The sequence below is a fragment of the Pyrus communis genome, chromosome 2 (assembly GCF_963583255.1).
Source record: "Pyrus communis chromosome 2, drPyrComm1.1, whole genome shotgun sequence".
In the NCBI taxonomy this organism is placed as follows: domain Eukaryota; kingdom Viridiplantae; phylum Streptophyta; class Magnoliopsida; order Rosales; family Rosaceae; genus Pyrus; species Pyrus communis.
This window is the reverse complement of record NC_084804.1, coordinates 4,969,612-4,990,541: the sequence shown is the minus strand read 5'-3', so window position 1 is coordinate 4,990,541 and position 20,930 is coordinate 4,969,612. Positions and strand designations below refer to the sequence as shown.

Here is a 20,930-nt window from a genome sequence, read left to right as displayed (position 1 = left end):
AAGACTAAACGTATCTCTTAGAAGAAAAAAAAAAAAGACTAAACGTATCTCTCAATTTATTTATCACAAACTTATTGGATATTCCTAACCTTTTATTTATTATAGCAAAGAATGTAAACACCACTTTTCTATCTTTTTCTTTTTTGGTTAAAATGAGACATTCCCCTTCTTCTTCTTCTTCTTCTTCTTCTTCTTTTTTTTTTTTTTTTTTTTTTTTTTTTTTTTTTCAAAAAAGGGAATCAGTTGGTAGCAAAGTTACTACAATCCACTCTTTTGGGGGCCAAGATCACTTACAGAAGCGTTCCAGCCTCTTTTTAGTTACCATCGTGTGATTTACGAGCATATCAAACCTAAGACTAATCTTGTGAAATACCAGTTTGAAATTACCTCAATCACTGGACCACCTCGTGGTGGTTCCTTCCTTCTCTTTTTGTTAAAAGAGAATAATGGTATCTTTCTCCTTTAGCATTGTGGTACCTCCAAGGTTTGATGACTGCAAAATTCTTTTCTTCCGTTTAGAGGAGACATCCCTTTTCTTCTTCTTCTTTTTTTTTTTTAATTTTTTTTAATTTTTTAATTTTATTTTTAATTTTCTTTTTTAGGGACTAGTCAGGAGTTGGGAAGATCCACAGAGGCATTTCAGTCTTCACGAGCAGTAAGAATCAAACTCAAAACCAATCATGTGGAATATGTACCTGAAGTTCACCTCGACCATTAAACCTCCTCGTGATGGTTCCCTTTCTTTCTCATTTTGTTAAAAGTGAATGATGGTATCTTGCTCCTTTAGCATTGTGGTACCTCCAAGGTTTAATCACAGCAAAATTCTTATCTTCCTAGCAAAGGAGAATAATATATGGGACTTTATAAGATATAAAGTTGAGAACTTATTCTATTTTATTTTAGGGCCCTTTATTTTATGCATGGATTACTAGTTTAACACATAAGTGGTCAAATTTCTTCCATCAAACACTAGCATGAATAAATGCAAATTCAAGCTATTTTGAGCTGATTTCACCTCTAACTTTAATAATAGGTCTAATATGATGTCATAACTTTGATTCTAATAGGTCTTCGTCCAAAATTACATAACACACTCGTTCTCGCTTATTTGTTAATTAGCAAGATATACAATAACATATATTTGTAGCTCAAACTAACCGAAATGTTCAAACCCTTAAGATAATTATGCGTTATGATTACGTTAAGTCAAAAGTTCAGAAACAAAAAGAAAATCAAATAACTACATAGATAAGTAGAACTAAAATAAACATGCAAGCTTCTAGAATTGAACTTAAAACAAAAATCTCTATCAAACACAACATTTCGAGCATAAAAACACGCATTAACAAGGGTTTTATCATTTATCTTAATCTTAATCTTATTTTGTAGTCAATCTCCTTTTCAATATTTTAAGAGTGAGTCCGCAGCTTACTCCACTTTCCTTAAGGAGCGTGCAAATCACTCTCCAACTTATATCAAAAGAATTCCGCATCTTTTCACTCTCATGCGTAATTACCTCGCTGATTTGGCGCGTAATTATTACTTAATCCAGAATCAAAGAACCATGTTCCTTCTCTTCCTTGCAAATGAAAAAAAAAAAAAAACCTCTCTAAATCTTATCAAGTCACCATCTTTATATAACAATCTTTCAACCCTTTTCTGGTTGTAAGTCATTGTTCCCCTTACCACTTTCTCTCTCTTCCTTCTTTCGCTCTCCTATGCTGCTTATGTTCACAAGCTGTACAGCTTGTTTGTGTTCTTCTGGGTTTAGTGTTTGGTGAATGTTGAAGCTGAAAAGGTCACAGAAAGTTTGATTCTGTATGATTTCCGAACTGGGTTTTTGTCTTCGGTTGGATTTGCTTGCATTAAAGGACAAAAGATTGGATTTTGAGCTGCTTTTTGAGGTATTTTTGTTTTATGAGTGATTGTGAAATTTGGGTGTTTTCTGTTTTTTTAATCAGTGGGATGAAATTTCGTAGCTTTTGGTTCTGAATTTGGTGTTCTGATTGGCTACAGTGGCTGCGGTGTATATAGAGAGGAAAAGTTCATGTTTTTTTGTTCATAAATGTGAGTAGAAGTTTGGATGTTTAGATTGTGATCATGCAAAGGGCTTTGCTTCTGTAAATTTGGATATTGGGATTGCTTTGTTTGCACAAAACCTGTGGAAGATAAGTGCTTTTCTTAGTAAGATTATCGGAGACGAAATATAGGAACTAAGTTGCATTTAAAGCAAGGGTTTTGTATATTTTGCTCAAAGGGGGATAGGATGCAACGGGTTAGACTGTCCTCCCAACAGGCGCCGGTACACAAGCTAGGGGATTCTCAGATTGCGTTATCCCCGAAGTTTAGATTAGCGGTTATCCAGTCTTCGTTGTTGAATCCTTCCCCGGAGTTAGAGCTGTCTCTTGAGGAAACCCCCCTCATTCCTGGCCTTCCTGATGATGTTGCACTTAACTGTCTCCTTCGGGTTCCAGTCGAAGGCCACACAGCAAGCAAAGCTGTCAGCAAGCGTTGGCATCTAATGTTTGGTAGTAAAGAGCGATTTTTTACTCGAAGAAAAGAATTAGGCTTCAAAGTCCCTTGGCTTTTTGTCTTTGCCTTTCACAAGTGCACTGGAAGGATTCAATGGCAGGTTCTTGATCTCACTAATTTCTCTTGGCACACTATCCCTGCCATGCCTTGCAGGGACAAAGTTTTTCCCCATGGATTCAGATGTGTATCGATGCCCCACGAAGGAACTCTCTTTATTTGCGGTGGTATGGTCTCTGATATGGACTGTCCGCTTGACTTGGTCCTGAAATATGAAGTTCAGAAGAATCGGTGGACTGTGATAAATCAGATGATAAGTGCGAGGTCTTTTTTTGCAAGTGGAGTTATTGATGGGAAGATTTATGTGGCTGGAGGAAACAGCTCAGATCTTTTTGAGCTTGACTCAGCCGAGGTTTTGGACCCCGTTAAAGGGAGTTGGCATCCCATAGCTAGCATGGGAGCAAATATGGCCTCTTATGATGCAGCAGTTCTCAACGGAAAGCTTCTTGTTACAGAAGGCTGGTTGTGGCCTTTCTTTGTCTCTCCCAGGGGTCAGGTTTATGATCCGAGAACTAATAATTGGGAGAGCATGGCTGTTGGACTGAGAGAAGGCTGGACAGGTTCAAGTGTGGTGATTTGTGGCCATTTGTTTGTGGTCTCAGAGCTTGAAAGGATGAAGCTTAAGGTTTATGATGCGGATACTGATTCCTGGGAACCAATAGAAGGGCCCCCTTTGCCAGAGCAGATCTGTAAACCCTTTGCTGTCAATGCCTGTGATTGCATGATATATGTTGTGGGCAAGAACCTTCATGTTGCTGTTGGTCAAATCTCAAGGGTTAGCCGTAAAGGAACTTGCGAGAAGAAGTGGAGCTTTGGTGTTCGATGGAATGTGGTTGATGCACCGGATTGTTTCTCTGACTTGACGCCCTCAAGTTCGCAGGTCCTGTTTGCTTAGCTTGTCGATCTCTCATTTCATGTTCTGCCACTTTGTATGTCCTTGAATAAGTTGTGGTTATATAAAATACCGTAGCTATAAAAAGCTAATGGACGTGCGTAAAATGGTTATGTGTTATTGGAATGTATTTAAGTATACGGTTGTTTTTCCTCTGTTTATATGGCTGTTCATCGTTTGGTTTCTCTTCCTCTCTTATCTTGATTTCTCATTGTGTGTTGCATAGACTATTTTACTCTTGCTTGGATACCCCTGATATTATCCCCATGTTTTCGGATGAACTTGATATACTGTTTATCGCAAGATTAATTTAAATACGCTGCTCCTCTTACTAATGCAGATTGTTAGTCATCTCTCCTTAACTGCATCTTGCCCATGATCATAGGGTTCGATTGAGCTAGCTACTTTTGCTCCTTATTGTGGTCACATGGTTTGCTTAGATTCCTCCAACCTAAACACCAGGTTTACGTAATCCCTCCATGACTTTCTTAGGTTTGCGACTGTTTTCGTATGCAGTTTTAGTAAACCCTTGGATGAGTTGCTTTCGTGGCATCTGCATCGGATATTTCAGCGCTTTACATTTATGGTATTGGCATCTGGATTGCTCAAGAAGCTGTGTGAGCGTCGAAGAAAAGGGTGAAGGTAGGTATATAGCTGTCCTTGAACCAAACTTAAAGAGGACCATGCCCTTAATTGAGTTGCAGGATTGTTCAGTAACTGGGAGTTAATGGAGCATTTGTGGCATTTGAGGTTGAGAAGAGCTGGATTTGGGGTTGAAAAGGACACCAAAACACAGAGGAACAGCTGGTGGAAACCAGTTAACGTACAGCTTGGAGTCGAAGAGTCCTGTGAGGGAAGATACTTTTATATCCCTTGTTTCATACGCCTCTCTTTATCTCTCTCTCATCACGTGACTACTCATGTGATGAGAGAGAGGAGAAAAGTAGAAGAAACTCAAGAGTCCTACTATACATCACTATATAGTATACATTGCGTTTTAAGTGGCTTAGATTTGTCTGTTAAATTCTCTTAACTTTTTAAGTGCATATCTGATCGTTAAATTGAGCAATGGATATCATACATTATGTACTTTAGAATCTTCGGAAACAGGATATAATTTGTGGGGCTATTGTGAAACAAAGTGCCTATGTTACTGAAAACAAAGCGTGAATGGTACCTCAACGTTAAAAAAAATAGTAAACTGTAAATGATTCTTTCCTTTCCTAAATTTTTACTGTGTACTAGCTTACCCCAGGAGCAAGACTCAACGCTGCTGTCTTTTGTGCTTATACATTAGGGTGGATAGGGATTCTTGAGAAGTGAATTCTGCACTTTTTACTTATGCACGCTTGTATTTTGAGGTAAGCAAATTGGAAGAGAATTACGAGACATAAATGAGCAGAAAGTATTTAGAAGGAGAAAATGCGCATGCGAAAAATTAATTCCCTTCCGGGTGTCGAAATCATTTTCAAGCACATGGACACTATTTTCGAGCACACAGAAACAATTTTCGTAGATGATTTTTGGGTGCATAGAGACCATTTTTCAGTGCGAAAAAGAATAAGACTAGGATCGCCTCTTTTCTTTTGATGAATGATTCGAACTTGGTTTCTAAAAGTGAACACTGGTTTAACCAACTAACTTAATGTTTTTTGCCCAAAAAAAAAAAAAAAAACACATGTTCACGTCATTTCCCATGGAGGCCTTGCTAAATGGGCTTAGACGAGGGTTAGGTGGTGCGGAGTGTGGCCCAGCGAGGTAGCTTTATCAAATATACTCTTCGTTGGCGTAATGAACAAAACGACACCGTTGTGAGTTGAGACTCGAGGGTGAAATCCTAGAATCGACGAAGCAGAACCGCGGAGAAGGAAGAAGAAGAAGAAAATGGGGGCGATAACGACCTCAGTGATTGCGATAGTGGGAGTGGTTCTCGGTTGGATCGCCATCGAGATTGCCTGCAAGCCCTGCCTCGAACAGGGCCGCGAAGCCATCGATCGCAACCTCAATCCCGACTACGATCCAGACGACGCCGTCGTCTCCTCCGACATCCACGCCCCTCTCAACCCTCCCGCCGTCAATACCATCGCCGTGGATCTCGAGGCGGAGGATCCCAAGGCCGCTGCTGCCATCGCAGCTTCTTCACATTCCGACGGCGTCAAGGCCGTCTGATAGTTTTCCTTTTCCTTTTCCGATCATACGCTGTTAACTTACTTTTCAATTTTTTTCTTATATTTTGTTATTATTATTAATAATTATTTCTAAAACTCAATTAAATTTTTTAAGGGTAAATTAGTACAATATGTCGTGGTTATTTATCACGTGGAGCGAAAAGAATTTTATAGAACTGTAATCTCGTTCTCTACATGATGATCTGAGTTTATAATCACCACCGTCGCATTTAAAACCGATGGTGGAGATTAAAACATCAAAGCACTACCATGCATTCTAAACCTTTTCACCCTTGATATATCGACTCCCAGGGTGACGGTATTTTGTGGTCACATTTTGTTATAAAAACCATTACAGCCAGGACAAATAACGTTTTACCGCAATGGCAGAAAAAATCAACGCTCTACTGCAGCAACAAAAAGCATCCATACCCATGTATCACAGTATAAGTTCAATCTTCACTGATTTCCTTCTCCCCTAACATCCAGTCCGTTAACGTTATCGTCTGTTGAAAAAGACATACAGCCTGAAACGAACTTCCGTCAAACATCAAACATTTTTGAAATGTCTTGCATGAGTTTTTGAAAAGCTTTTGGCCCCGTGAAAATTCTACAGAAACACGTTTTATGACGAACTTTTTTTTGTTGAAATTTGCAAAACCAAACGTTAATCCAGTGAAAGAAGCGATTGATGAATTTTGGTACGAACTTTTGTGTTGTAAAGACTACTGAAAACAAAACGGGTGAAGAAGACAACAACACAGAGAAGACGCCACCGACGCCGCAAGAGAAGATAAAGATAATTCTTTCCTTTTTCTTTGTTCACAGCAATTCATTCAAGTGGTCGACTCTTTTTCGCAGGAACTAAATATTCTTTACAATCGAAGTACAAAAATTTAAGAGAAAAAAAGATAAAAACTACAAGTTGCTGTACATAATAAATTAGACGAGGGAAGGGACCGGACCGGACCGGACAGGACATCCTGCCTTCTTCCCTCCCCAAGACAGAAGTCGTGGTCTTTCCCGTGTCATTTACAAAGGAGAAAACTTCAATATCTGCTGGGTTTCATTTCCTTTATTATGCTAGGTAGTTGTAAATTTGCGGGTTGTTCTTGTCCCGTTCTAGGTACTCCCGGTCAATCAGGCTTTCAATCCTTTTCTTCAAATCTGCCGGCTTAATCGGAAATTTAAGCTGCTCACCACAACAAACACCATCAACACACAATTTCCCTCAATAGTGTTCCTCGCTCGTTACTTGTTTCCAGGCCCGTAAATGCTGATTTGTATAAATGAATGGATTTGAATAAGAAATCAAATGACTTTTTACTTACCTGTTGGAACAGTTCTGTTATCAGAAGAGTGTGACTCAGCACCTTCCTAGTTTTCATTATCCGAACAATTGCAGCATCAACCTGCCAGACAATTTTCAATCAGAACGATCACAACAATCTATTTTGAAATTTCGGATGCGACCAACGTGCGTAATAGGAAAAATCTGGAACACAGAGAAAAGGCTGACCTGATATTGGCGGTCTTGAAATACTCTCTCAGTGGTGCTCGTGTTCTCCTCCACTGTTTCCTTCATTTGGATCGCATTCACCTGCATCCATCAAAATAAAGTAAGCAACATCATGGGAGTGGTCCAAAACTACAGTGAACCTGAGTGGTTTAAAGCACAGGTGAAAACCGACAGGACAATACTTTCAGCTATGCAAATTCTCAGACTTATACAAGCCTTTGTGCACATGGAGCTTGAGACCTTTTGATAACTGTTACTTTGCACTAAGCACAAGCAAATCAAATTACCTTTATGCGGTAGAGAGGAGCAGTAAATGAATCATTGAACGTAAATGTATCGCCATCGTCCACGTCTCTCCCTTTGGGAAACTATAGCACAAATTAGAAAATGGAAAAACACCAAAAATAAGGATAAGACTCAACATTTCCAATTATGTTTGGGAAACTATAGCACAAATTAGAAAATGGAAAAACACCAAAAATAAGGATAAGACTCAACATTTCCAATTATGTTATAGACAAAGATTTTGCAGATGAATCTGGAAAGTTATCCAAACACCGACCTTTTGTAGGACACGAACTTTTCCACATGCAAGGGACTGCAGAGTTCTTCTCAGTTCCTTGTCCTCAATGCCAGTTGAATCCTTAATGTCTTCAAGGCTTAGCTTCTCAGCATCATTAAACAGCATCAAGACAACGGTCTGGCAAACCAAACGATTATAATTCATTCACTTAGACAAGTAGATTTACAGAATTCTGCTGGATAACGAAAACGAATGCCGGCAAACAGAAGCATAATGACCAACCTGAAACAGAGAAACTGCAAGCTCCTTTTTGCCTTTAGGAAACTCTGCTTTCAAGACACAGTGGCCTAATGAATTTTGCCACATCAAACGCCTACCACTGTACTTGCTTAGGTAAAACTCCTTGAAGATATCCTGTTGAACAAAGAAAAATGAGTTAAACAATTTACTAAGCACATTAACCTCGCCAAAAATGAAAGCATCTGTTGGGTAGCATGTACTGACCTGGTATACATTCAATTCATGAGGAAGTCTAACATCCATGGGAGGATATGTAGGCCAGTACCTGTACCAAAGCACTACTTAGAACTCTTTGCAGATACGGAGAAAATAAACAATGCAAAAAAATAAAGTCCAAGTTCTAAGTAAAGTTCTTCACAATAGGTTCCATATGTTCTCTCACTAAAATGTATAATTTCAATAATAAGGTATATGCACAAATGAATACTTTTAAATAAATATAGAATATATCTTGTTTGACAGATTGAAATGCGGTTGAATTAAATGGAAATGACATATAAATCAAATTCACCAAACTTTATAAACAGTTTTAAAGTAGATCCAGCAATATCGAAGAAATTTAAATTAAATGTGAAAATTTATGAATTCATTTTTTTAAGACAAATGTTTAGTCAGATTCATGATCTTCAGTTTTAATGCTAATATTGTAAGGGAACATATTGAACACATCACAAGAAACCAAACCAACTTTTCGCATTCCATTTTTTAAAATTAAAAGAAAAAATAATAATTTGAAGCATACCCAGTCGTAAGGACATGAACACTCATCTCAATCCCTGATGGGAGTTTTGTCCTAGCCTGGGATGATTGTTTGAAGGACTCGTTTATCTCTTTCGACAGTTCAATATCCTGAAAAGATGTACATGCAAAAAAAAAAAAATTAGTATCATTAAATATTGCAATATAACTCTAGCCACAAGTGAATCACAAATCCATCCCTATATAAAGTAACTATGATTTTTAGAAGAAATGAAGAAAGTGGACGATACAGAAAGTAATTATGAATCCCAAACTAACTACAGGAGCTCATATACAAATGAACTTTGTTGATCTCAACCCAGTGCTATACTATTTACATTTCCCCTGTTGCCCACAAAGAAAAGAAAAAAACCTACAACCCATAACATGAGCAAAGTTGAACTCAACCATACAGAAAGTTCCTTTTCTTGTGTTTTACCATCATTAAATATGGTTTTCATCTGCAACGAAAAACAGAAAACAAATAAAGTAAGACATTCAGAAGGAGATTCCAATTGTTCCTTCATTTCGACTAGCCTTTCCTTCCTACGATGCATACGAAACAACAGGAGAGAAGAACACTCCTCTCCATCCTTCCAACTTTTCGTTCCTTTCATAACATACCCTAATTCATTCTCCCTAGTTTCCTTCCCTAGTACCTATCATAGTGTTACATGAGCAAAATGGTTGACTGAAAACCACTAATGTGGTACCGCATATTGTGATCAACTAATGGCTATCAGATAATGCTTTGCATTGCTAATTAAATCTACAATCTTTAACAAAATCCTCCAACAGTAGAACAGCCAAGAGTACTCGCAAAAAGAGAACAGCGAAAAAGTTAAGCCTAGAAACTGTGTTATTCGTGCTATGTTAACTACAACACCTACCAGCATGTAAGATGGAATAGCTTAAATTAGTACAAGAATTCATTAGACTATAACAGTTAAACAAGCCTGTAAGAGATCCATTTCCACATTTTACATCCTATAGAGATGAGCAACCTTGGGCCTGGATTAAGTTTAAGAACAAATCAACCCCTACGATCTTGACCTCACTTTTTGTGCACTCTATAAAAGTCATTCTGAAATGATGCATCAGCGAGGACAAATTCTATCCCTAATTTTGGCATGAATAATGGGACAATATTAATTAATCAATACAACTTAGAAAATATGCACACCTTGAACATTCCTTCGAGTTTGTTTGTAAACTGACTGCCACACTCGGTCTTCAGCTGTCCACATATGAAATTTGGTCAGCCAAATCAAGTGACAGAGAGCTCATTCAGTATTATGTCAAGAAAATCAAAATCCATTATTTACCTTGGAAATCATAGACTTCTCTGCGTCAATAGAAGCACTCTTTCCCAACAGTAGCCTTTTTGCAAGATCTTTCTTATAAAATGCTTCAAACACGTCCTTACCCTGGATTAGGAAGAAAGAACCTTAAATCAGTACCATTTGTAGACAGACATGAGCAGCTAAGTAACAAGGGCTTGCACGGACAGATAAGAGAAAATATGCATATGAGATATGCTAATTAACCCTGTAATCAAATTATTAATTTGGACATTAACTCTTAAATCTTACCTGTATAAACCTGAATAAAACCAAGACCTTATCAAGCATTCCCTCCAATTCCTCTTCAGAAGTACCCTTATTCCCAGCACGAAGCTTCTCGTCCAAAAACTTGGCAATCAGCTCAGCAGGTCGGTTCTATAACAGAAAGAAAAACTCGTCATCAAACATGTCTATGAGCAGTGCATTAAACTTAAATTGTAAACACACTGGAAAAGGTGGGGAAGGGGTGATTGTACATGGAATCAAACTAGCTACATTCAACTGAAGACAATAAATCTATAGATGGTTATTCATGATAGAAAGGCCATAACCAAAACTTATCCAAACTCTTGCCACTTTTGAATCAAGTATCATTTCTCTGCTAAATTATGCCTTTCCTACATTGCATCACTTGAAACCCCGTCGAAGATTTCCCATTTTATTATGAAGGAAAAGAAACACGAGGAAACATGGGAAAAGGCAATGGGATAAAAGGTTACCTGTCGGAGATTAATTAAATGCTCGAAGGCATCCTTTATGGTGTTGCAAAATACTTCATTCTTGAAAAAGCTTTCTTCCCATATAGTGTCAAGAGAAGCCTTAAATTCCAAAAGAGAAGCAACCATTTCTTTATCTTTTTCTTCATCCATGATAATCCCCTGCCCTGTCCTCCGGATGTATGAGCTAAGTGCTTGCCTTAGTGATTCAAGGGCATTGACTCTGGAGAAAAGAGTGTGCATCCTTTGAAGGTCCTCAATGCGATTCCCATCCATCAGCAATGTGAAACCCTATAAGGGAACCATAATTACCTAAATTCAGTACATAGGGGTAGAAAGAGTTCAAAAACTTGAAGACAGAAAAATAAAGTTCATAACAAGATCAAAACCTTGTCAAGAATGGCAGGAATATGGCGCTCTAAAAGCTGTTTTTCCGCTGTTGCAACTAATGGCTTTCTTGTACTTGCATCCAGGTAGATTAAACATCTTTCATGTTCTTCATGCAACCTTGTCTGCAACAAGTTATCCAAAAATCTCCAATGGTAGGCATAAGTCATCATAGTGACAAAGAGACAAGCTAGATAGGTTCAAAGTAATAGGAAGAAGTCATTATGTTCAAAAAATACAGATGAGAAGAAAAGAAATTGCTGAAGTAAATAGGCCTCATAAAGACTTGAGAGATGGAGAGAGAATATGCACCTCCACGTGCTTCAAATAATCTGGAACATCTGCTTGCTGCATATATTTCATGCCTTCAGCAGCATAGAATTCAGAAGTACATTCAAGAAATGACTTCTCAAAGCTTTCTGAGTAGATCCCTAAAGCTGTAAACATCTTCAAAAGATGGTTAAGCAGAGTCCTGGCCACTGCTTCACCTAATCTGGAAAACCAAAACCACAACATTGTAGATTTACTAGTTGCAAAAACAAACGCAACAAATTAATAAAGAGACTTGTAATATGTTAATAGATCAACATGCAAGTCTTAGGTCTTGATTAACACCTGGGCGCTAAGCTTTTTACTTCATGGTGTGGGAGCTCTATGGCACGCCACATATACTATTACTCCTCATGGCCTCCCCATTACCCCTTAATAAGACAAACATTTGGAGCTGCAAGTGTCTACCCTTACAGACCCAACACAATCTTGGCTATATATAATGAACTTAAAAGTGAGAAGTTTCCTTTTGAAAGTAAGACGATTCAAATGCCTATAACATATAACATATATCTACAAGCATTCATCCATCAAAACCTCACCTAATCAATCCACCCATACAGCCTAAAACCCTCACTAACCTTCTAGAAATAGGAGAAATCTGGGAAGTAAGGACTATAATTATGGTCTTGAAAGTTTACAATCATTTTTTGGACCTACATTTTCCAAACCAACCCACCACAAATGTTATCGAATCTGTCCTACAACATACCATTAGTTGATATTTTTTTTTTTTGAGAAGAAACTATAACAGTTTATTAAAAAAGAAAAGTGTAATACACAGAAGTGGATAAGAAATCCACCAAGAACAGAACAAGAAAAACTCTCCAGAGGATCAGATTACAAGTAGGACAACCTCAACCAAAATCATTTTACTACTGCTAACATATTGATGGAATATAACTTACCTTTCTTTCTCTATCATTCTTAAAAGGCCAGTGACAGTTTTGTGTTCAACTTCTGGAGACAGAGAAAGATGTTTGCGGAAAAGCTGCAATCCCATGTCCCACAATGAACGCACATTTGGTGTTTGTTTCACATATGTCCTATCAAGATATAAGGCTATACTGCGAATCATTAACATCTGATCACAGAGGTCCTGCCAGCATCTCTCAACAAGTGATAGAAAAACCACTAAATCTGGGCTTTGGCCAACCAAAGATTGCAGCGCTGCAGCTATGTGTCTTTCGCACTCCTTCTCAATCCGTTGATAAAGACTTCCTCCCATCTTGTGCAGGCAGAGATCAGTAACAGCCTGAGGAGAACATGATTTGTTTTCTGTTAACCCTAATGCATGGAAATTCATATTGCAAAACAAAGAGAAATGTGGTTGTTCTACCTGATAAAGCTTCTCCAAGTCACAAGAATCAGGTTTCTTCAAGAATATAGCACAAATAGCCGACTTCAGCTTTGCCCATGTTTCCTCTTCAAAATTTGTGGGTAATGTGGGTTTAGCTTCATTAAGACAACATGGAATTAGTTGGTAACCTTTGTCAAAATGTAGTGTAATTTGCAAAACAAAATGAGCATGACATTGGTGAGTAACTCTCTCTATCTCTATCTTCATGTATGAGTGTACGCATGTCTGTGCGTTTGTGTGTATGTGTGTAGAAGCCAGTACTAGACCTTGCTGCAATGAAACCAGACAACCAGCCCAAATTAACAATTATTGTGTACTGCTACGTCCGCTTGTAACTAGCACCCCAGAAAAACATAATTTCTAATCCAAACCTAATCATGCTACAAAGAACATTAGCCCTATGTTTTGGAGGAGGGATGTTGAAAGTACCAAGGAACTTTAAACTCGGCATAATTACTACAAGGACACTACCAAAGAATACCCATGCACTACAAAGCTACTACTAAAACAATACAAATACACTACAAAGACACGTGGAATTTCAAAATGACACCTTTATTGAATTCTCATGGTTTTACTATGAATCTGAGGTTTTAACCAATTCATAGGGTCTTAACAAGAGAATTCCTATGAACTTTAAAGTGTCTCATCTAAATGTATGGTAGATAATAAGCTCAAGCTATATGTCATGCAAAACCTTCACTTTGTTCATGAACCAACTACTTCCTACACAGAGAGCATCTAGGACAGCAATGCTGACACCTAATTCAGATTACCATAAACAGAACTGGAACTTCCCTAGTTCAATCACTGACCAGATAGTGGCTTAAGAAGTACTTGTCATCAAAATCAGCTAGCCAATCACAGTAACCGCAGACGAAACATGTTTTCATCGAAAGCATGCAAATTGCATAGGACACGCAAGATTCGAGCACTAGTGTTAAACTAATTTGCAGAAGTGCTAGCATGGAAAGAAAATTAAGGGCAAATACACATTCAAAAACATAAAAGGATTTCTTTATTCCCGTCTTGCAAATGATACAAGTTGAAATTTTGCACAAAAGCCACATGAAATTGAAGTATCCAAATTGGAACCCACCTCTCAGTTCGACCTAATTGAACCCAAAACCTAAGTCAACAAATTGCCCTAGTCCTCAAACCCCAAAGCAAAACCAAAGATCCTATCCAATCCTACAAAACCTAGAAATGACTATCTGAACCCAATATATCAAAATTAGCCCAAAAGACGACGGCGTTTTAGGATCAAGAAGCCGTACCTTTGACGAGCTTGATGACGAGCTTCTTGGTAGAGGGCTGAGGGGGCTGGGCCTTTTTGCGGGACAAATTGGCGGCGACGCCTCGGGGAGAGGGGTCGTCGGGCCTGAGATCATCGTCGAGGGACATGGAAGAGGGGTCGAATACGGCGTCGTTATCGGGGTCCTGGGGAGGGTGAGTGTGAGTGTGGTGGTGGTGGTGGTGGAGGCCATTTTTGCTGGGATCGAGGGAACAGGCCACCGCCTGCGACTTGGCCTTTTTCATGGGTGGGCCGGCGGAAGAAGGGTTGAGAGAGGAGGAAGAGGAGGAGGAGGTGCCGCTGCTGCTGTGGTTGATGGCTGAGGAGCGTTTGGTGGGGTGAGACATCAAACTCATCAACAGCGCATTGTAAGTGAAAGAGATAGAGAGAGAAAGTGAGGAGAGAGAAAGCGAGACGAAGATTTGAGAAGGCAGCAGCTGACAGATTAGACCCCGGCACGAGACAGAGATAGAGAGAGAGAAGAGAACAGATAAGAGAGAAGAAAATTTTAATTGTGACGGGAACACAGATGATACACGTAGTGAAAAATTATATTTTTTAAGTTGTTAAGTTTTGGACATATATATTTCACTATTTATGTAATGACACATGATATATCATTCCGTGTAACGATTACACTGAAAAATCTCTCAGGAGAGAGGGCTGGTTTGGTATTGATGTGCTTTGAAAAAAAGCTGCTTCTGCTGTGCTATGAAAATAAGCAGCTGTGAAATAAAACAGCAGAGTGTTTGGTAAATTTTTTTGTAAAATTGCTTTTGAAAAGAAAAAAAAACACTATTAGAGTGTTTTGGTAAACTTTTATATAAAACAAATGTGAAAAAAAAAGCCAGTTTTTCAAAGCTAGGTTTTGCAGCTTCTTGTTTTTGGCTTTTTTTCATGCAAAACTGTGAAAAAAAAGTTGAAGCTGAGTGTTTACCAAACACAAAAACAGCTCCCAGCTTTTTTTATAGCAGTTTTTTTCAGAATCACCTCAGTACCAAACCAGGTCAGAGTTAATTCATTTTTCTTTCTTTTTTTTTTCCTGTAATTAATGACCAAATATCTTTTTGAAATAATGACTAAAGATTTTTTTTCTTTCTTGTTTTTTTAGGTTTTATGGTTTATATTTTGTTAAGTTGTTAAATTTTATCTTTTTGTTGTAACTAGAATTAGGGGTGGTATTTGTACGATTACCGTACCAAAACCTATGTACTAATTATCATATCAAATTTTTGATATGATAAAATCTATTATTATTACCCTACCAGATTTTTGGTATACCGAATTTCGGCATGCCAAATAATTCGGTTGGCATGGTATGATAATGGTAATTATCATTTTGTTTTGGGCCATTCTTTTGGGCGAAAATTTGATTTTTTTTTCCAACCCAATTCAAGGCCCAAATGTGTGTTTGGCTACTCTTTGGCTTTCTACAACTTTTTTATTTAATTATGAGAATTTTATAGAGTTTCATTTAAGAAACAAGAAGTAAATAGATGAAAGAATTGCTAAGAGAACCCAACATCCCTAAAAAAAATAGTACAAAGATTCCTAAATTCCATCTCTACATTCTTTAAAATTGTACAAAAATTAACTTGATAAATGAAGCTAGAGAGAAAGACATCCCAATTTGATAAAGGAGAAGGTGAGATGGACAGCAAAGAGAGAGAGAGAGAGTTGCCGGAACGGCAGCAACATAGATGAAGCCGATGGTTAGATGAGTGAAAAAATGAAGAGTCGCAGGGCAAGAAGGCTTAGGTTTTTTTATTGGGAAAGTAGAGGTTAGAGGGTGAGATGATTTGATAAATGACTAGGAAAAATAAATAAAGTGCATATATAATGATAATAATACATAATTATATATATATATATAAATAAATAAATAAATGATATAATATTAATAATAGTGGTATGTATACCACTAGTAATGGTTTTGAATACCATTACCGTACCGAAAATGTATGGTACGGTACAAATACCGTACCATTACCAATGGTACAAATTTTTTGACACAACTTTGGTATGGTACGGTTGATAATTTAGTTAGTATTGTAATTTGACAAAAAATTCCACACCTAACTAGAATCATAAATTTTGGTAAGAAACCGCATATAGCTATTAAATTCATGATCAAGTGTTTATTGGTGTTCTAAATCATTGTCGCATTTTAAATGCTTTACCTTTATTACTTGCATGTGACGTATGTATAAATTTGCCTGTATCAAGACATAAGTATAATTTTGCTTTTGAGTTAAATTTTTAATTTGTTCTGGTAAAAGTTTAATATTGGTTTTTTTTTTAGTGGGGAGGGGAGGTTTGACACAATATTTTATAATGTTTATACGAGAATTGACGTTAAAATACGAGGTAATAGAGAATTCATAAAGAATTCTACTTTTAAGGGAATACCCTTAACATTTCTCAATATACATTTTAGAAAATGAAATGACTTATTATGTAAATCTTACTAAATTCACTAATGCTTAATTTTTAATTTTTTCTTTTGATCTCTTTAACATTTCTCCATAACATTGTATAAAGTGCTAATAACAATTTGTATGTTTGAAGCAATATAAAAGTATCAAATTTTTTAAAAGTAAGATGGTCCGATTTAATTAAGTTTTGATGAAACCAGTCTTGGAAGTTGGGCCACATATTTCAACCCAAACCTGACTATTAGGGTCGAGCCAATTAAGACAGAGGGCAGCCCAGTTTAGTTCACTTCTAAACCTTAATGAGCTACACTGAAGCCCAAAGAAGTGATCCATAAATTCAGCATGGATGGCAATTGGCAAAGGACATTTTTCTCTTTTTCTTTTGATCAATTTGTCAATTTGCCTCCGAATTTGTATAGAACTGTCAACTTCTCTTTTGAACTTTAATTTTAACCAATTACGCTCCAAAACTTTTGTAAATAGCCAATTTCTCCAAGTGTTAGATTTTGAAAATTTTCATCCATCATTGTCACGCGGACAATACATGGAAACTGTATGTTGGCAAAAAGGTAATAATGTTTTGATAAAATGGGCACAAAGCCAATGCATTGCAGCTGCTAATTGGACTTCCATGGCTAATTCAAATAGAAAATGTACAGAGTCAACTAACGGTGGAAGAAGAGAAGAAGGAAAAAAAAAACAATTTGTTCTCCAATTAAAGATATAATTACTTTATTGCCGTCAAATATTTGTCATGTGACCAAAATGAATAGAAAATTGGATGAAAGTTTTCAAAATCTAACGTCAGAGGAGATATTGGCTAATTGTAATAGTTTAGGGGAGTAATCAACAAAAGTTAAAGTTAAGGGAAAATCAGCAACCCCTTACAAATTCGTAGGAACATAAAAAGCTTTTTGTAAAGGAGGATGAACGACCTTATTTGTGACATTCTCGTTCTACTTTATCCACTCTCTTTCTTATTTAACAATGTTGCATTATGATAGAAATGGTCTACTTTACTCTTTAAAAGTAAACTCTACAAAAAATCAACCAAAACATAAATCTTTTAATCGTTCAATTAACATTGAATATAGATACCAAACAAGACTTCATTTTGAAAATTTTTAAAAAGTGAAAATAAAAACTAAAAATTGAAAACGAAATAATTATCAACTAGTCTCTATATAAAACACAAGTTATGCATAGGAGGACTTGCATGTTAAGAATATCTCACCGGATGAAGACTGGAGATCCATGTACAACCAAATAAAAAGAGTTAAAAGCCCTACATGATGAGGCATTTTCTTCTTTAACCACGTCTCATTGCAGGGCCGACTTGCATGGCGACCAGAACTGGGCGCCCACCAAAACTTGCGACCATACTAGATGCGTAACAGCTGCATAGCTAAGATAAAAAAGCAAAAGCTAATTATACACTTGAGAGGTTGTGTTACCTTATTAAGAAATTCAGAACACTGTATATCTCTAACCCAATAACCATTCTTGCTTTTCAACCATTTGTGATTAATTGGCGTACCTTATCTTGATAACGTGCTCTTTTCTTGCAAAGTTGCTGTTGTTTTCCAACGTATATTTTTATGCATGGCTTTAACAAAAGAAGGAAGAAAAAAAAAATTGCATGCATGGGTAGGGCTATCAGCTAACCCTAAAATGCAAGCGATTGACTCTTGCAAACGAAAAGAAAAACTTAATACGTTTACAAGCAATATTGTAAACATGAAAATCTTGTAGCAAATAAAATAAGAACACGTGTACAAAGTAAATGTTTGTATTAATGTAATTGTAGGGTTCCAATCTCTGTTTACAAGTTTCCTCTGATTTGATCTCCAAAAGATGTGTAGATATGTATGTTGTTGATCCAAGGATCGCGATGACTTAATCTTGGATGAACAGTTGCTGCGAGGTTTTGGTTCTTGGCTATTTGAAGGATCGGCACAGGTAGTAGTGCTTGATGATTCTTTGAAGGTTTGGTGAAGAATGCATAGAGCTTTCTAAAATCTTCAAAGTGTTTTGGGGATTTGGGTGCTTGAGCTTTAGCAGCATCTGGGTGCTTGAATGATTTCTGGATCCTTTTTTTTGTCATGGAGCCTCATATTTATAAACTTCTAAGCTTTGCCTACATATGGTTGGCCTTGATTGTGGGCTTGATTAATTTACAAAAGAACCAGGACTCGATTTGTAGGCTGGTTCGTGATTTGACTTCATCAATTAATATTTGATTTAATTTAATTAAAATCAAATAATTCCTTTTCGCCAAGTGTTGACACGTGTCTTTCTTGATGAATCGTCCGATTTTGATGAGTCACATTCACATGTGTGATTTGTGAGACACATGATGCATGCCACATATGCCCTGTCATGTCGAAACTTTAATGTGTTGGTGAACATTTATTTCACCGAAATTTCGATGTCTACAAATATGATCCCGAGCTTCTTTATTTGATTTGTGTATTTTTCGTGTTATCGCTACAAATCAGTGACAGATTCAAGATTCGAATTTTAGGGTGTCTTAGTTGAAGAAAGTTGAGGTTTAATCATAAAATCAATTGGCAATATGGAGAGTAACCTAACTTACTTATAAGCCCATGCAAGGTCCCTCATCCTATCAATATGTGGGATTCATTCTCAACACGTCTCAACACGTGTGGCGAATTTTCAAGCCTAACATGTGGACATCACAATGTATGTCATGGAGCACTTGTGGCTGTTTGCTTCACACATGGGACAACCAACTATAATACCATGAAGAAAGTTGAGGTTCAACCATAAAACCAATTGGCAATATGGGAGTAGCTCAACTTACTTATAAGCTCATGCAAAGTCTCTCCTCCCATCAATGTGGGATTTATTCTAAACACCACTATTAAAGGTTCAAGTTTTTTAGATCGAAAAAGAGCAGGAAGCGCGCGCAAAAAAAAAAAAAATACAGTCTATTCGCTGAGACATTTTGTCGAACACTTGATGAATTTGTATCGTCAACTAAACCAAGTTGCACACATGTCAATAGGTATTGACATATGCCGAAGCAATATGTTGAGTGTTATTGAAAGAATTTGAAGAGTGTTGCCGATACAACATGTGAGAGCTTTCCTCAAACACTTGGTGTGCACAAAAAAAAATCATACCAAACATTCAAAGAGTCCTCAGAAGACCTTCATAGTATATTTCTTAGACTTCAGATGGTCTTGGGACCACCTAGATTCCAATATGCATCCACCACTGCTACAAACTAGAGTTCTCAATCATATACCAAACAAAAGTATTTTAACACATGAAATTAATAAATTGAAATGCACATATGGGCAGTTATATTTTCCAAACCATATGCATCCACTCAAGTCTCTCTAGAATGATCGATTTACATAGGATTGATCTTTGAAAAGAAGCATGTCTTTGAGCAAACATACACATGTGCAACAGCGAGTATTCGTTCCCCTATGCATCACATTTGCACCGCTCTCACTTTTTAAGCTCCTTTATTTTTTCTTCGTCTTCCACGATGTTTCCCCTCTTTAACAAAAGCATGCATGTTCTCTACAAAAAACTTCTTTGGATGGGATTTTTTTCGATCCCTTCCTTGCGTATACAAATCCTTTTAGATCGATGGCAAAGAAAGCAAAAAAGATGGCATTGACCAGAAAATAAAAGCAAAAAAGATGGCATTGACCAGAAAATAATTAATTATCCAGGGACATGAACGTAATGGTCTACGACCATGCATCTTATTTTGATCATTAATTGATGGAATGTTCAAGTATTTATTTATTTAAAAAATTGCTAGTTGTTGTAGTCATATTTAGAATAGGAATGTGATTGTGTAAATCCTAGTAAATATAGGAATGTATCTTACATTCCTATTAGGAGTAGATTACCTATTAAGAGTTGTAATCCTAAAGGGAAAAGTTTTTCCCTATCTTACTACTATAAAAAAAAAGGCATAATGGGGTGGAATAACACACACTCACAATTACACATCTCTCTTCTTCTCTCTCTATGCCGCACTCTCTCTCTCTTTCTAGCCTCCATAACTGTTCAGTAAATTATGCCTATAACACGTTATCAGCACGCTCTTTACGCTGCGCTAAAGAAAGTTTATTCTTCAATCAGGGAAGTATTACGTTTTAATCATTCTTATTATGATTAATTTATTATTTTATTGAATTGATCTACATGCTATTGATTCAATTTATTTTTTCTTTGTTGAACGTGATACAACACATTAGAGATACAATTTCGGCTTTCCGAGAAGGATCTTCTACAAATTCAAAGGCTTTTGTCGTTTTCTGCTAATCAGGTACACTTAAAATATAGGAAG

At 36.9% G+C, this 20,930-nt stretch overlaps 3 protein-coding genes across 5 annotated transcripts; 2 read left to right on the top strand and 1 right to left on the bottom strand.

Annotated features, from left to right (window-relative positions):
• The first annotated feature begins 1,575 nt into the window (after positions 1-1,575).
• Positions 1,576-4,341, top strand: LOC137725537 (F-box/kelch-repeat protein At1g30090-like). 3 transcript variants are annotated; one of them, XM_068464262.1, is made up of 2 exons: positions 1,576-3,469; positions 3,822-3,971. In XM_068464262.1, the coding sequence occupies exons 1-2, from the start codon at positions 2,267-2,269 to the stop codon at positions 3,858-3,860; spliced, it is 1,242 nt and encodes a 413-aa protein (XP_068320363.1). In that variant the 5' UTR covers positions 1,576-2,266; the 3' UTR covers positions 3,861-3,971. The 3 variants fall into 3 exon arrangements, with proteins under 3 accessions (XP_068320363.1, XP_068320365.1, XP_068320364.1); XM_068464264.1 differs by lacking the exon at positions 3,822-3,971 and adding an exon at positions 3,998-4,341 and having other exon boundaries at positions 1,577-3,469; XM_068464263.1 differs by lacking the exon at positions 3,822-3,971 and having other exon boundaries at positions 1,578-3,671.
• Positions 4,342-5,276: 935 nt separating this feature from the next.
• On the top strand, positions 5,277-5,735 carry LOC137721939 (uncharacterized). Its single transcript, XM_068460958.1, has one exon. The coding sequence runs from the start codon at positions 5,366-5,368 to the stop codon at positions 5,648-5,650; it is 285 nt and encodes a 94-aa protein (XP_068317059.1). The 5' UTR covers positions 5,277-5,365; the 3' UTR covers positions 5,651-5,735.
• Positions 5,736-6,438: 703 nt separating this feature from the next.
• LOC137726147 (cullin-4-like) lies at positions 6,439-14,609 on the bottom strand. The gene is made up of 17 exons (XM_068465022.1): positions 14,143-14,609; positions 12,845-12,960; positions 12,414-12,760; positions 11,488-11,668; positions 11,178-11,300; positions 10,792-11,079; positions 10,322-10,447; positions 10,055-10,156; positions 9,913-9,966; positions 8,734-8,840; positions 8,196-8,256; positions 7,974-8,105; positions 7,731-7,868; positions 7,456-7,536; positions 7,169-7,249; positions 6,981-7,061; positions 6,439-6,841 (listed from the first exon to the last, which is right to left on the bottom strand). Exons 1-17 carry the CDS (start codon positions 14,513-14,515, stop codon positions 6,728-6,730), a joined length of 2,505 nt encoding a protein of 834 aa, XP_068321123.1. The 5' UTR covers positions 14,516-14,609; the 3' UTR covers positions 6,439-6,727.
• Positions 14,610-20,930: the final 6,321 nt, after the last annotated feature.